The following is a 13,999-nucleotide window of genomic DNA, read 5'->3' on the forward strand; positions in this document are numbered from 1 at the left end:
TTAATGTTAAACATACATTTGGCAGGCACATTGAATCCTTCAGCTTAATTATATCATTGCATGGCTACCTTAGTGGCTACCACTAAGCCTGTGAGCCTATCATCAAGGTTGTGTAAAAGTATTTATTTATTTTTTCACAAATCTCACATATTTTTTAAAAAGAAAAAAATTACAAAGGTGATCAAACAGTTTGGCAGACCCCCTGCAGTTACTCCGAGGACCCCCTGTTATGGGAGCATTATGATGACCATCACCTTCTGTTGTGTGGATGAGAAATACACAGTTTGGTCCCAGGCTACTTGCAAGAGAAATGGCTCCCTCTGTTGGTGTTTGTGGCTCTAAGTCAATAATTGATTATTTTACAGTCAGTGGCTTGTTTGCATTTAGAATCAACGTATATGTCTCAAAATTGCATTTACAATCAGATGTATACATCTCCAAATTAGAAGGATTTCCAAGGATATATATTATAATATACAAAATGCAAAGCCTCAATTAACAAACCGCCTTAGGAGTGGAGTTTTGATCACAGGGTCAACAATTTGAAAGAAAACGTTTTAGATCTACTATAGCAACTTCTTTTTTTTCTTTTTGTTATTAAAGATGATTTTTCGGCAGTTTTTCAAGCCTTTTCATTTTTTAGGACAGACAGGAAATGGGGTGAGAGAGAGAGGGGGAGACATGCAGCAAAGGGCCACAAGTCGGAGTCGAACCAGCGGCTGCTGCCTCGAGGATCTTCGGCCTCTTTACATGGGGCGACTGTTTTAACCAACTTCTCTTATTTTAAGTGAAATATTCATCTAAGCTATTATAGAGAGTAAAGTTTGAAGGTGGAAGTCTTTTATGCAATCTGGTAAAGGCTTGAGCACACAGCACAGAAAAAGTGGATATAGACGATAGATGAGAGTTAGCGTCCCAAGCCTCTTTTTATTTTGTTTTGATCAGTCAAAGTGAAAAGCTCCATGCTGGTGAGTGAACAACCATATCAAGCCAAGCTATCGTTTTTCATCAATGCATTAGAACAGCGTTTGGGACTCGTGGCCAACTTTCACCTTCCTGGACAAATAAAACCTGATATTCCACCTCCTACAGTTCACAGCCAACTCAATATAAATGAGTCATACAGTAATGCCCTTTATCTTTTTTAACACAATAATGTATTTAGGAAAGAAATGCTCATGTACACCCTCCTGGTTACAGCGGTACACGACAACAACCATAGCATACTGAATCTTTCTGCATTGACTGTACCTCATTTAGTAGAAACAAATGTGTTTAACAGGTGTTTAGGGGTTTTACATGAGATGTGTTAAACAAACATGTCCCGCAGGTACTGAAATTGAGCAATCTGGGTATAAGTTTTTAAGGTTTTCAGATATCCCAAGGGGTTTCCAAAGTGAAGGAAATGGTGGCATAAACGTGCAAAAACATCGATAAGATCTGCCATGTCCTGCTATTATATTCCAGAAAAGAAAAAGTTGTGTTTGAACACATACAACATGTGAACTGATGGAAAGCCCACAAAGTCAAACTGTGGCACAATGCAATCTGTGATCATTGTTTGCATGTTCACCTCTTGCACATGGGAATTCCACCTGGCTCTACCTCGGTGATTCAAATCTTAAGATCTCTCTTATATGTTGCATCAGAATATTTTCCATTTAAATTTCCAGCTTTCCCAAATGACGGTTGTTTACTTGCCTGAACACGAATCTCATTTGCATGCCAACCCTGACTTAGAAAAAAAAATCCAATTCAGTTGCTGCCAAGTGGTAGCCGTTTTTCTTATCAGGGGTGGAAATCAACTATGCACATTTACACAAGTTCTGTGGTCAATTGTGTGATAGTTGAATTTGAGTATTATCTACTTTATTATTATTAATTCCACAGGGAAATATTGTACTTTTTACACCACTAAATGTATTTACAGAGTAAGTTGTCAACACATAATAGATATGTATGATGCATTTATAACAATACTGTCCATTAGTCTCATCTCATCTCATCTTCATCCGCTTATCCGGGGTCGGGTCGCGGGGGCAGCAGCTTTAGCAGGGGACCCCAAACTTCCCTTTCCCGGGCCACATTAACCAGCTCTAACTTAGGGATCCCGAGGCGTTCCCAGGCCAGTGTGGAGATATAATCTCTCCACCTGGTCTTGGGTCTTCCCCGAGGCCTCCTCCTGAACCACCTCAACTGGTTCCTTTCAATGCAAAGGAGCAGCGGCTCTACTCCGAGTTCCTCACGGATGGCTGAACTGTGAATTTTAAAATTGTGCGTGAGAGTTTATATGTTTGTGTGTGCTGGACACACACTGTTTTTTGTAACATTTTATCTTTACAAATGAATAGTAATTAGTCTATTAAGTAATTAAATGTGTTATGTGTCAAATGTTTTAGCATCAGTTACAGGATATTGGTATAATGAAGTTACTTTTACTTTTGATAAGTAGGCTAGATTTAGAAGATACAGCATTTATAATGTACCTAAGATTAGGAAGGCAGAGCAGATACACGGATACCCTCCTGTTCACTCAAGCACAACGGAATCTTTCTTTTGATGGTGACTTGTATGAGGCAGGTGACGGTAAACTCGATGATGGGGTGATACTGTTTTCAATAGTGATGGTAAACCTGGACAGTACACATGATGTCATACATAAGGACCCCTGAGACTCACACAGAGACAGAAACTGACAGCGAAACAGACGAGCTATCCGTTTACAACACCTAGAGAATAACCGTATGACTGACTGCTTCATTTTATTTAGGTTATAGACGTCTCCATTTTCTTCTGTGAGCTATTGCCGCACATGCAGCAGACAAACAACGTCTGACTGCCTTTGTTGTTAAAGCTCTTTTACGACCTGTTGCCGGGTAGACGAGCCTAGTGCCAGTATTAAGCCATCTGCTCCTTACTGTAAATGCAGTGATCTACTTCCGTGTATCCCCGCCGTGACTATGTAACTGTCCTTGGGTCTGACAAAGGTCCCTCCACTGGGTTTGCTTCCTCCTCCAAGTTTGTTGAATTGCGGGACGTAATGGCGTTTGTGGTGTTTTTCATGTAGTAGCCTATTATTCACAACATGGGGACATAGATTGAACCTTACAACGTAAACTCTTAGTTTGTTGAGGTTTAGGAGGGTTCGTATTAGGGTCTGCGTTACAGCTACAGTACACTAAGTGAAAGTTGTGGGTGTGTGAAAGAGGTGGGATGTCCCCACGAACGAGGACGTCCTCCATATAGGCCGAAACAGAAAGGACTCCGACTTCAGATCAGTCAGAGCGAAGGAAGAAGGAAACACCAAATGAAAATACAACTCGCTGTTGCATGCAGGTAGGAACATATCATTGGCTGACAAACACCAGGTCTGCACAACTTTTAAACTTAAAGCCTATTTATTATGATTACGGTGGCTATTATTATTATTATTAGTAGTAGTATTAGTATTATTATACTATAATGGCTTACTTACTCTATGTACTTGTTATTTTTCTTATTTATGTGATTTGTATTTATCAGGTCTTATATTTAAATATGAATTTTGCCATTTATAATGTTTTTGCTACCGTATGTGTTTGAACCTGTAGCCCAAACACCAACAGCCTGCATTTATCTTAATTATAGTAGCTGAATATGTTCACCACAGGCTTTTAGTAACTGCCCTGCCTTGCAGTGTCTCTGTTTGTCAAATTAAAGCACACATTGTAAATACTTGATCTATTCTGAAATACTGTTATTTTTAATTTTTCATAATTTGATAGAATATCTGCTGTGGCTATACCGCTGCTGTACTAGCATTATTTTTTTTAAATAACCAAGGCACTTCAACGAAAACCTTTATTTTGTGAACAAACAAAGTGAGCAGAGTTAGAGAACAGTAACCCTTGTGTCAGTGGAGAAGATATTGAACAATGCTTTCTTAGGGCTATAGGATTCAAAAATGAATAGGAAGTGTAGAGGCCCTTGCCTTGAATGAATCTAGAGCTAAACCCGATAGAGAATCTCTGGAAAATCCTTGGTAACAAAGTAATGTCTAAGAAACCCACTACAGTTACTGAACTGTGGAAAAGACTGAAGAAGAACGGACCAAGATCAAACCAGAGCAGAGTGAGAAACTAGAGATCATTCAAAGTCATTCAAAGCAAGGGCCTCTATACTTCCTATTCATTTTTCAATCCTATAGCCTAAAGAAAACATTGGTTAAATCTTCTCTTCTGACACAAGGGTTACTGCTCTCTAATTTTGCTTTTTTTTTTTTAACTGTTTTTTTTCAACAAAATAAAGGTTTTTGGTTGAAGTGCCTTAGTTATTTAAAAAAACATGCTAGTACAGTAACGGTATAGCCACAGCGGATGTTCTATTGAATTCTGAACAATAAAAAATAACAGTATTTTAGAATAAATCCAGTATGTTACCAAGATAACATTTACTTTTTTCATCTTTGTTAGTCTTGTTTTTAGCTGTCCATTTCTGTGCAAGTGGCCTACACTGAGAGTGAAATGTCTTCCTTGTTTACACACTTACTTGTGTCAATAATAAAGTCAAGCACATGTACTCAACTTAATGCACATAAACTAACTTTATGAGTTTAATCATCAGTGACAGCTCACCCACATTCAAATGCAGAGTGTTCTTCAGAACTGCAGTCATTTCTATTTCACAGGAAATCTTCACACAAAATGATTAATATACTTATCAGTCAGCAGCTTGCGCAATAAATCTCTTCAAATTTGAGCTATGTAAATAAATCACCCCTTGATTTGGGTAAGAGCATCGTCTCAACAGGATTACTAAAAGTTTCAAATCAAGTTTATGTAAAGCACCTTCTAGTTAAAAGTGTCCGACTAAAGCTTCCCCTACTAAAGCATGATGCTTATAAAGAGGAAAAACAGCTGTGCGTGGTGTGTGTGTGTGTGTGTGTGTGTGTGTGTGTGTGTGCGTGCGTGTTTGTTTGTGTGTGTTGATATTGCTACAGAGTCAACAAAAAAATTGTTTCTATTTTTGTCAATCAAGAATAAATCAATAAGGAAGTAAGTTGCTTTGCAGAGCTGAGTCATGCTGGTTAAGAGAATAACAAGGTGTCTCACTACCATGTGATGTTTTTTGTACCTCATTCATCTAATTTTTTGCAAAGTAAAGAAGTAAACTAGATCAAACTACTTGTTGCCGCGGTATTGATATCTGGCCTTCTACAGTAAAATGACTCAACATCTGCATAACTTCCTGTTGTTTTCCCCATAGGTCTCAATGGACTGGGCCCTAATTGTTGTTTTGCAAGTCATGCTTCAGCCATCTCTGTCAGGTGTGTATTAGAAATCTCAAATAAATAATTAAATAAGAGCTCATACAAGATAAAAATGATATCTACATTAAACATTTCTATTTCTATTTGACACAAGCCAATGACTAGCCAAAAGCAAAACAGAATCATCGAGTCTGCTTGATTTGATGTTGTATATTGCTTCGGGGCTTGACATTAATCGTGACATTACTTTGTATGATTTCCCCGTAGTGTTGTTCACTGTTGAGGCAGAGCAAACCAAGTACGTGTCAAAGTTTGGTGGAGATGTTGTGATGGGCTGCAGGTTTCAGCCTAAACTATCAAATCCTAATGCTGACTTGAAGGTGACCTGGCACTGGATCACCTCCACCTTGGTTCGGGACGTGTACCATATGGACAACTCAAAGAAGAACTTGGAGTCCGGCGATCCGGACTATCGGGGGAGAGTGAGGCTTCTCGCCGACGAGCTGCAAAATGGCTGGGCCAAATTACAGGTCAATACTGGCAGTGATGTGTTCAGATTTGCTTAGAATTTGAAGGAGATTATTCCTTGCGACATGACGTGGCTAACCTGTTCAAACTTACCATCCCCTTTTCATTCTTTCTGGTATTACTGAAGTGAGGGTTCAATTATCCAGCGGGACATTTGAGATGCCATATAAACTGTACTGGATCCGTCATAGGGCTAGGTATCATTTAAACGATTACAATACCAGCATCAATACCAGTACCCTTAAAGTACTTCGGTTGAAACCCTTTTTTTCTACTTCATTCAATACCCATCATGTTGAACTGCCAACTCAGCGAATACACCGCGCTCGACCTCACATCACCACAGACTGTATGGGTTTTAGCTGTTGCGTTAGTGGGTCAATCACACGTCACATTAAATCGTAGAGTGTTGGCAGGGATTGGCTGCGAGCAAACACGTACAAATAGTTCTTTTTTTCTGCAGGTAAATGCAGGTATCGTTTGACTGGAAAGTTTCAAAACTACTTGGCACTGGGTTTTTTTGGTTGATACCTTAAGGTATTGAGTAATGATACCTGCAACACTAATTCCTCGCTTATGTGAAAGTATCATATTTATCTCAATATCATTCTCTGTGTGCTCAGTGTTGTAATTAGATACTAAGGCACCACTGTCAAGAAGGGACAGAAAACAAACATGGTTAGCTTAAAATAGATCAATGTGTGGACCAAGAGATGTGCTAAGACCTTGTATAACAAAGAGAAAGAGGGACTATGTAATTTATTTTGCCAGTTTATGTGGGAAAATGTGTTATATGGACATTAACACGTCTAAGGACTCTGCTTCCTTCCTTTGTCACAGGTCTCCAAGCTCAGAATCAATGACTCTGGTACCTACCAGTGTTTAGTGCAGACAGGAGAAGGGGCTGATTACAAAACGATAACTTTGTCAGTTGTAGGTAAGTACCGAGTCTGTGTATGAGTGTCACACAGGTTTTTAGGCTTTCACAGGCTTTGTTCTGGTAATGGTCTTGCTCATTGGTCATGCCATGTGGTCATTTCTGGCCATTTGCGGTATAACTCATAATGAAAATGAAACTACTGCAAGTACAGGATTACTCAATTTGGAGAAAAAAATGCTTTTGGCTCATTTAAAGACAACATACAAAATTTCTAATAATCATAAGATTATATCGTAGTGGTACTATTCTATTCTACACAAGGTAGTTATCATATATTCTTCCTCCCTTATTCTCCCCTAGCACCTTATAAAGCCGTGACTAAACACATTCAGAAGGCTGCAGAGGGGGATGAGGTGCTGCTAACCTGTCAGTCAGAGGGATACCCAGAGTCTTCTGTTACGTGGAAGGATGGACACCTGCAGAAGCTCAGTCCCAATACCACTGCCGTATCAACTCCAGACCAGCTTTTTATAGTCACCAGTCAGATACGCGTCAGATCATCAGACATAAACAACTACACGTGCACATTTATAAATGATGGCTCAGCTGCAACATTTCATATTCCAGGTAAAGTTTGAGTTCCTTGAAGGCTCTTTACTCATATATTTAACTGGTGAGAAGTTACAAGCACACAGGGAATTTTCAAATGGTGACCGTTTCAATGCAACATCTCCAGGTAAAGTACTGTACTCAAGTGAAATTTAGAGGTACTTGTACTTTACAAGAATTTCCATTTTATGCAAACTTTATACCTTTACTCTACTACATGTCAGTCAGAAGAAAATATCAAACTTTTTCTTCCAATAGATTTGTTTGATAGTGACTTTGCAGATTCAGATCATTACAAAATATAATACATTAATACATTAAGATGTGTTGTTTGAGATTTTTATCTACTGTAAAATACCCATGTCATCAGTTGAAATCACACCCCTTGTGCCAGCTGCAAAATGAAAGTGGTGCTTACAGATAATGAATCAGTATTTAAAATCCAATAATATACATTATTCTGAAATGGGGCATTCTACATAATATCTGTTGTTATCTTTAAACTTTTAGTACATTAAGTACATTCCATTGCTAACACTTTTGTACTTAAGTAACATTTTGAAGACAGGACTTTCTTTTTTATTTATACTTACTTCTTCCACCACTGACCTTTTTTGTCTCTCAGCACCCACATTAACCACTTTTCTATGAATGAAAGAAAATCGAGGCAGAATTGTACTGATTCTAACTTCTAATCTGTCACAATAAAAAGCAGCTGGGACTATTAAGTGATGTGAAGCTTTGGATATTCTCATCTAGAAACAGGACATACCACTTGCGTACTTATCACTACTGCTGTTTCCTGTTATGTTCACATTAGAGCAATCTAAACCCACATCAAATGTGATTACTAACAAAGCGGATACATATGAGCATGTTAGCTCTTGCCTACAGCTTTCAAGAGTTATAATATGTTTCCCTGCTTTCCACTGAAGCTGTGGGTGGTGTTTGGGTTCGAACAATTGAGAATCAGAATCAGAATCAGAAATACTTTAATATCCCATGGGGGAAATTATTTTATATTCAGCAGTGTTGACTTGTGTGGAAATGTGTGGCTTGTTTGTGTGTATATGTGGGCTGCTCATGTTTCCGCTTATGTGTGCAAAGCATTATTTGCTGTTTTGAATGTAACATGTTGGAACTCAATAGGATAGAAATTGTGAAAGTATAAGGTTTTTTAATGCCAAAATGCAGGGAAACTTCTTGTAAATACATCAAAAATAAGAAAAGTAAAAGAAGATCAAGCTACATGCACAGCTTATCAGATAATAAGTACACAAGCTTGAGTCACTTTGAATGCTACATTTCTTTTTTTGTTCTTACCCAGAAAGGGGAAGTCTGCAATAGTTTATCTTTGGTATATTTGGTTATTTCCTAAGTGGTCAAACATTTAAAGCATGGGTATAACTCACCAACACTTGTCCTGGTCCTGTCATTGCTGAATTACAAGTTCTGTGGCACATTTTAACACTGATCCTTTCAAACTCTTTTCCCAGATGAAATACCTGTACCTCGTGTAAAAAATGATGCTGTCATTGTCGTAATGAGCATAGGAGTGATCTTTCTTGTCATTGCTGCATTCCTCGTGTATCGACGTCAAAAAGGTAAGCAGTCGCTCACGATTCTTTATGTGTGCAGCACATTACAAACTCAGTACACTTGTATTACAACACAGCAATACATAACATGCAGGTGTAGATTGGAGACTATCCAAATCAGAATACTCTGAGGTTCAATAAAATCTGTGTTTGAGGCATATGAGGTAATGCACACAAGACCTGACAATGCACAATAACTCCACATACAGCTATGGTGAAATATTAAAGTGACAAAGTGACAAATGGCAGCAATACGAATGACAAATGGAGGGTTATTGCACAGCAACACACAATAAACACACAATAACAGATACACGTGCAGTAGATTATCATCAAAATATGTCTCTTGACATTTAAGATGCTGCAGCACAAAGCTGCAGAATAGGTGGGGTCACTGGATTTCCCTTCTGGTAATGAATCAAAGTGGCGAATATGGAAAGACGCACAACTGGAATATGGAAAGGGAGTGGAACCCTTTCCATTTTCCAGTTGTGCTTCTTCTTTTTTTATGATTTCCTCATTGTAAGTATTCACATTGGTTTCTTTTCTTTAAAACTCTAACAACCCAGCTGAAAAAAAAGACATAAAAGAGCTGCAATCACCTGGGACAGGATAGAATAGAACTTTTTATTAAAAAACTTTATTATCTGACCAGAACAGAACTCTTAAGTCTCACCTTAGACAACTTATACTCGTGCTGAATTCATTAGTCAGCACCAAAAATGGCTCCTTCCTGTGTTAAAGCCAGAGCGTCATAGCCATGTTTACTTTTTTTCTTTGTCAAATGGGCAGAGGAACTTGCCCTAACAGCTGTTTCAGTTCAACTGAAAAGACAGCGTTGGCTGCGGTACAGAAGGAGATACACGTTGAATCAAGTCCCTTTGTCCCTGAAGAGATTATTTTTATATTTTCGATGTCAGATTATTCACATTAATGTTTCTCATTTGGTTTTGAGGAATCTTTTACCAGAGTGTGACTAGTCATGCATGTTATCATGTGAGAATGACTTCGCACTTTTTGTGTTACAGTTTGGAAACACCCAGGTTGGTCTTGGTTTGTGTGATAGGGGAATTTGAGGCTATTTGTTAATGCGTGGGTAGTTTTTCAGTATAGCACGTTTGTTGTTTGTACAATTCCCCAAACAAACACCTCCATCATTTCATTAGTAGACTTCTTACACGTTTCGTCGTATTTGAATGTGTGAACATAAAAAAAAAAAGTATTACTTAAGCTGCATGTTCGGAAGCCTGCGGATAGTATTTTTAAGCTGGTTTAAACACCATAAAGTCTTAGTTGCAGGTGATTAGGTTGAACAATACATATACAGAAGGAAACATGCATACATGGTAAATATGGGATTTATAAGAGAAAATACTGTATGTAGTAAAGAAAAATACAATGTAATAAATAAAAAGGTAAGCATAAAAGAAATTGAGAGTTCTTAAAGATTACAGAAGCGAGCAGGACTGACAAGGCCACCAACTCTGGGTGGGGAACGTGACCATTACCACGACCCCAACCGCTCCAGTGGAGCTGCTCAGTGGCCAGCTAATGGTTTTACTGCAGTTCCAGGTGTGTAACTGTGCAAATATTATCAGGTTGTTCCTGCAAAACAGATGCTTCCTTTCAGTGAAACTTCCCAGAATGAATATATTTAGAAAAAAAACCCCACCTCAAATATATCACCTGTCAAACATAGAATAAGCTCTTCTACATAAAGAAAGCAAAGTTGATGTTTTTTAAGCAATATAATTTTACCAAGATGCGATAATGAAACTATTTGCATACAGTACCAAACAAACTTGCACCCTTCCATCTATCCATATTTAAATACAGACATGCTGCACCAACACAATAATTTAACGTCAATGTCTTTTTTCTGCATAGGTTCCAGGACTCATAGCACCAGGAACCTTTTGGTCGAAGGTCGAGGCTGGTCTGTTTCTGCTGCTGCCAGTGAGTCTAAACAGAGCACACGCACGCTTGCACACATGCACGCACGCATGCACGCACGCATACACACACACACACATAATTAATGTAACACCAATTAAAAAGGCTGTGTTAAAGCATGCTATCATAACAAGCAAAGCCACATAGTCATGGCCACACTTTACATGCAACAGTGTAGATTACCAGTAGCCTGCAGCTGCACTTTTTAGGGCATCACTGCCAGAGTCAGAGATGACACACGAACAACTGAACTGGAAAATCCGCCTACTTCCCTGAAGTCACTTGTGTGACAACATTGTGCCTTCCCCATGAGTTATATAAATAACCCATGTGTCATTGACAGAAAAACTACAGTTTGTACGCTATACTACTCGTAGGTTTTATACGCCACCTCAGGAAACACAGCAATGGCAGGACATATACGCAGCCATCATAAACAAGTATTAATGATTTATGTGTTTTAAGTTTTAAGCCCTTAGTGTGATATATAAAAAAAAAACATGGCAGGCATATCACACTTGATGATTTTTTTAAAGAAGAAGTTGAAAATGACAGCTGTCAGGACATAAAGCCAATGATCTGTTGATCTTGATCAAGTCAAGTCTGGATAGTCTAACAACAGCATAGCTGTCAGTGCTGGAAAAAAAGACAGCTGAATCAAATATGAAATTGAATCACGGATTTGGAGGAATGTCGACCCTGAGTTGAGATCACACATTTATGGGCTTCCTGAAACTAGGATCATGATTTCCTCCTCCAACGTGATGATTCATTCATATTTCGATATCATTATCCCATTCTCCGGTTGCCTCTGTGTGCTGCCATTTTCTCTTGTTTTGTGTACATGGACTCAGTTTTTTTCACCTTTTCTCCCGAATACAGGAGAGATCCCCTTTTCTGTGAAGTTGTACCTCACAAAGTTCATCTTAGATTAATTTGCTATATGCTTGCATGAAGGTGTATGTGAGTGGATTTACATTAGCACAATTCTTGTAAAGTCAGAGTAGTGATGATCGGATAACTGACTAATGAATGACTGACAGATGCAGTGCTTCTGCTGTGTTAGTTTTCTAACAGTGGTGTTCCTTTCCATCAGGCCCAGAGAAAAATGAAGACAATGACGAAGAGATAACTATTTTTGAAGAAGGTACGCGACTCTTCTAGGATTCTAAGAACTATCGTTTACGTTATATGTTTTTCAGTTGATGTATACAACATGCAAGTACACAATAACATGTCTTATTTTTGTCCAATCAACAAATCAAACATTTTTAGTTTTATACCACATAAGATGTAGAAAAGCAGCAAATCCTTAAAATGTAGCTGCTTGAACTAGTCAATACATTTTCTGTCAATGGACTAAGCAATGTATCTGCTCAGTATTTCGAATCTGATCAGTGCAGTAGCACTGAATAAAAAAAGATGTGATGTGATTTAGATGTTTAAAACACCCACAAGTTCAAGGTTTTTAACAAGCTTCTCAAAAAAGACAAATTAAGCAAAACTATTGTTCCACTAATTACTGTGACAATATCAGCCTACATCTGTGGTACCATACAGCAACCTTCCTGTGTGAGACCGAAATGACGTGGATATTATCACAACCCTGTCTGTTTTATTGTCTGCAGGTTGCACGGGGGAAAATCTGGAGGAGTTTCTGAAAGCCCACTATTCCAACTCCTCCTTAAGCACGGAAGTAAGACGCCACTGTGACGCTTTCGGTGTGGAGGAGCTACCTCACAGGCTGCAAAACAAGTGAGTCACAAACACACATTTTCCGCATTGATCATAAGGACGCCAGACTTATATGACCTCATTTACAGTAACACCAAAAGTTCAAGTTGAGTTTATTTCAAACAATTAAGAAATGTTTCGGATACCTCCTATTCTCTCTAATCTACGAGCTAGCTAGTTTACCAACTGTTATTAAACAACTTATATTTACAATTTTGAAGCTATCCATTTTGTTCTCTTTGGCGGCACCTATGGCAATAAGTGGTAATTGCAGGTGTGATTTTGGATCTCCCTTTTCTTGTTCAAGTTGACCATTAGCTTGGTTAAATAAGTACACAGTTTTTGAAGACATATTTGTGTATCTACTGTCTCATAACAGAATGCAAAACATTGCTCTTTCGTAAAAAAAAACCTTCCTCCCTTTTACACCACCAAGATGATTCGATATTGGCCAGCAGGGTAATTGTGCAGGTCAGAGTTCCTCAAAGTTGAACTTCCTTTGAAATGAATGGAATTTTGTAGGAATGTGACTAAACCTTAAGAAATGAAACTTTATGTGCGGACATGTCCAGTTGACACAGCTAAAAGCTATGTTTTAATATTTCCTGTGTAGCTTCTAAGCTCAATTCTGCTTGTTTTTTCTGCTCCAGTAAGGGCCAGCCTGTGAATCTTCAAACTTTACTCCCAGAAGCTGGAGAGACACTTTTCCTCGAGGGACCCCCAGGAAGCGGGAAGACAACCGTAGCCCACATCCTGGTCTCTTCTTGGACTGAGGGGCCCACACACGGCCTCTCTCGCCTCCTCAATCTCAACAGCCTGCGACTTCTCTTGTATGTCGACTGCATCAAAGTGAAGCGGGACTTGTTTCAGGAAATAACGACTCAGCTTTCTCTCACAGAAAAGATATCGACGGAGGATGAGCTGAGGACTGTGTTAACCAGGTCCGGCGAGGCTCTGCTGCTGCTGGATGGGTACAGAGAAGGGAACCGATTTTTTGATGAGTCCTTGAGCAAGTTCCTAATGGAAAAAGGAGGATGCAGGGTGCTGGTTACGGCTTGCCCGGGACACTGCCCCACACTCAAGGACACAGTTGGGACAGAAGAGGTGCTGCAGCTCCAAACAGAAAGTATGAAGTCCTGACGGCACAAATGTGTGACCAACAAAGACTTTAAGCACTTGTTACATGTTCAAACATTTGTGTTACATGATGTTTATATATTTTTAAAGACAGCGTGCTTAGATAAAGAATCGGCCCAAATATGCTGCAATAGTTGCTGAATTCAATATACCTGTATGTAAGATATCCAATAAATACTACTTTTGTATTTTGTACACAACTGTCCTGTCTGCCATTTTGATCAAAGTATTACATGTTATACCTCTTTTTAATTTTCTTCTTTAAAGAAAGAACATCATTTGCCCCATCCCCTTCAGTAAGGCTGGAGAAGC

General features: G+C 38.8%; 1 protein-coding gene across 1 annotated transcript; it reads left to right on the forward strand.

Annotated features, from left to right (window-relative positions):
* The first annotated feature begins 3,302 nt into the window (after positions 1 to 3,302).
* On the forward strand, positions 3,303 to 13,780 carry LOC310958531 (CD276 antigen-like). Its single transcript, XM_083929507.1, has 10 exons — positions 3,303 to 3,336; positions 5,245 to 5,305; positions 5,516 to 5,778; positions 6,617 to 6,713; positions 7,017 to 7,283; positions 8,762 to 8,869; positions 10,751 to 10,819; positions 11,913 to 11,963; positions 12,445 to 12,571; positions 13,201 to 13,780. Exons 1-10 carry the CDS (start codon positions 3,331 to 3,333, stop codon positions 13,688 to 13,690), a joined length of 1,539 nt encoding a protein of 512 aa, XP_083785633.1. The 5' UTR covers positions 3,303 to 3,330; the 3' UTR covers positions 13,691 to 13,780.
* The last annotated feature ends 219 nt before the right edge of the window (positions 13,781 to 13,999 follow it).

This window comes from Echiichthys vipera (assembly GCF_963691815.1).
Source record: "Echiichthys vipera genome assembly, chromosome: 16".
NCBI lineage: Eukaryota > Metazoa > Chordata > Actinopteri > Perciformes > Trachinidae > Echiichthys > Echiichthys vipera.

What these genes read in the sequence shown, in the direction of transcription:
- LOC310958531 (XM_083929507.1), top strand. An exon ending in GCTTCAGCCATCTCTGTCAG is followed by an intron (nt 5,306 to 5,515) that starts GTGTGTATTAGA and finishes ATTTCCCCGTAG; the next exon opens with TGTTGTTCACTGTTGAGGCA. An exon ending in GATAACTTTGTCAGTTGTAG is followed by an intron (nt 6,714 to 7,016) that starts GTAAGTACCGAG and finishes ATTCTCCCCTAG; the next exon opens with CACCTTATAAAGCCGTGACT.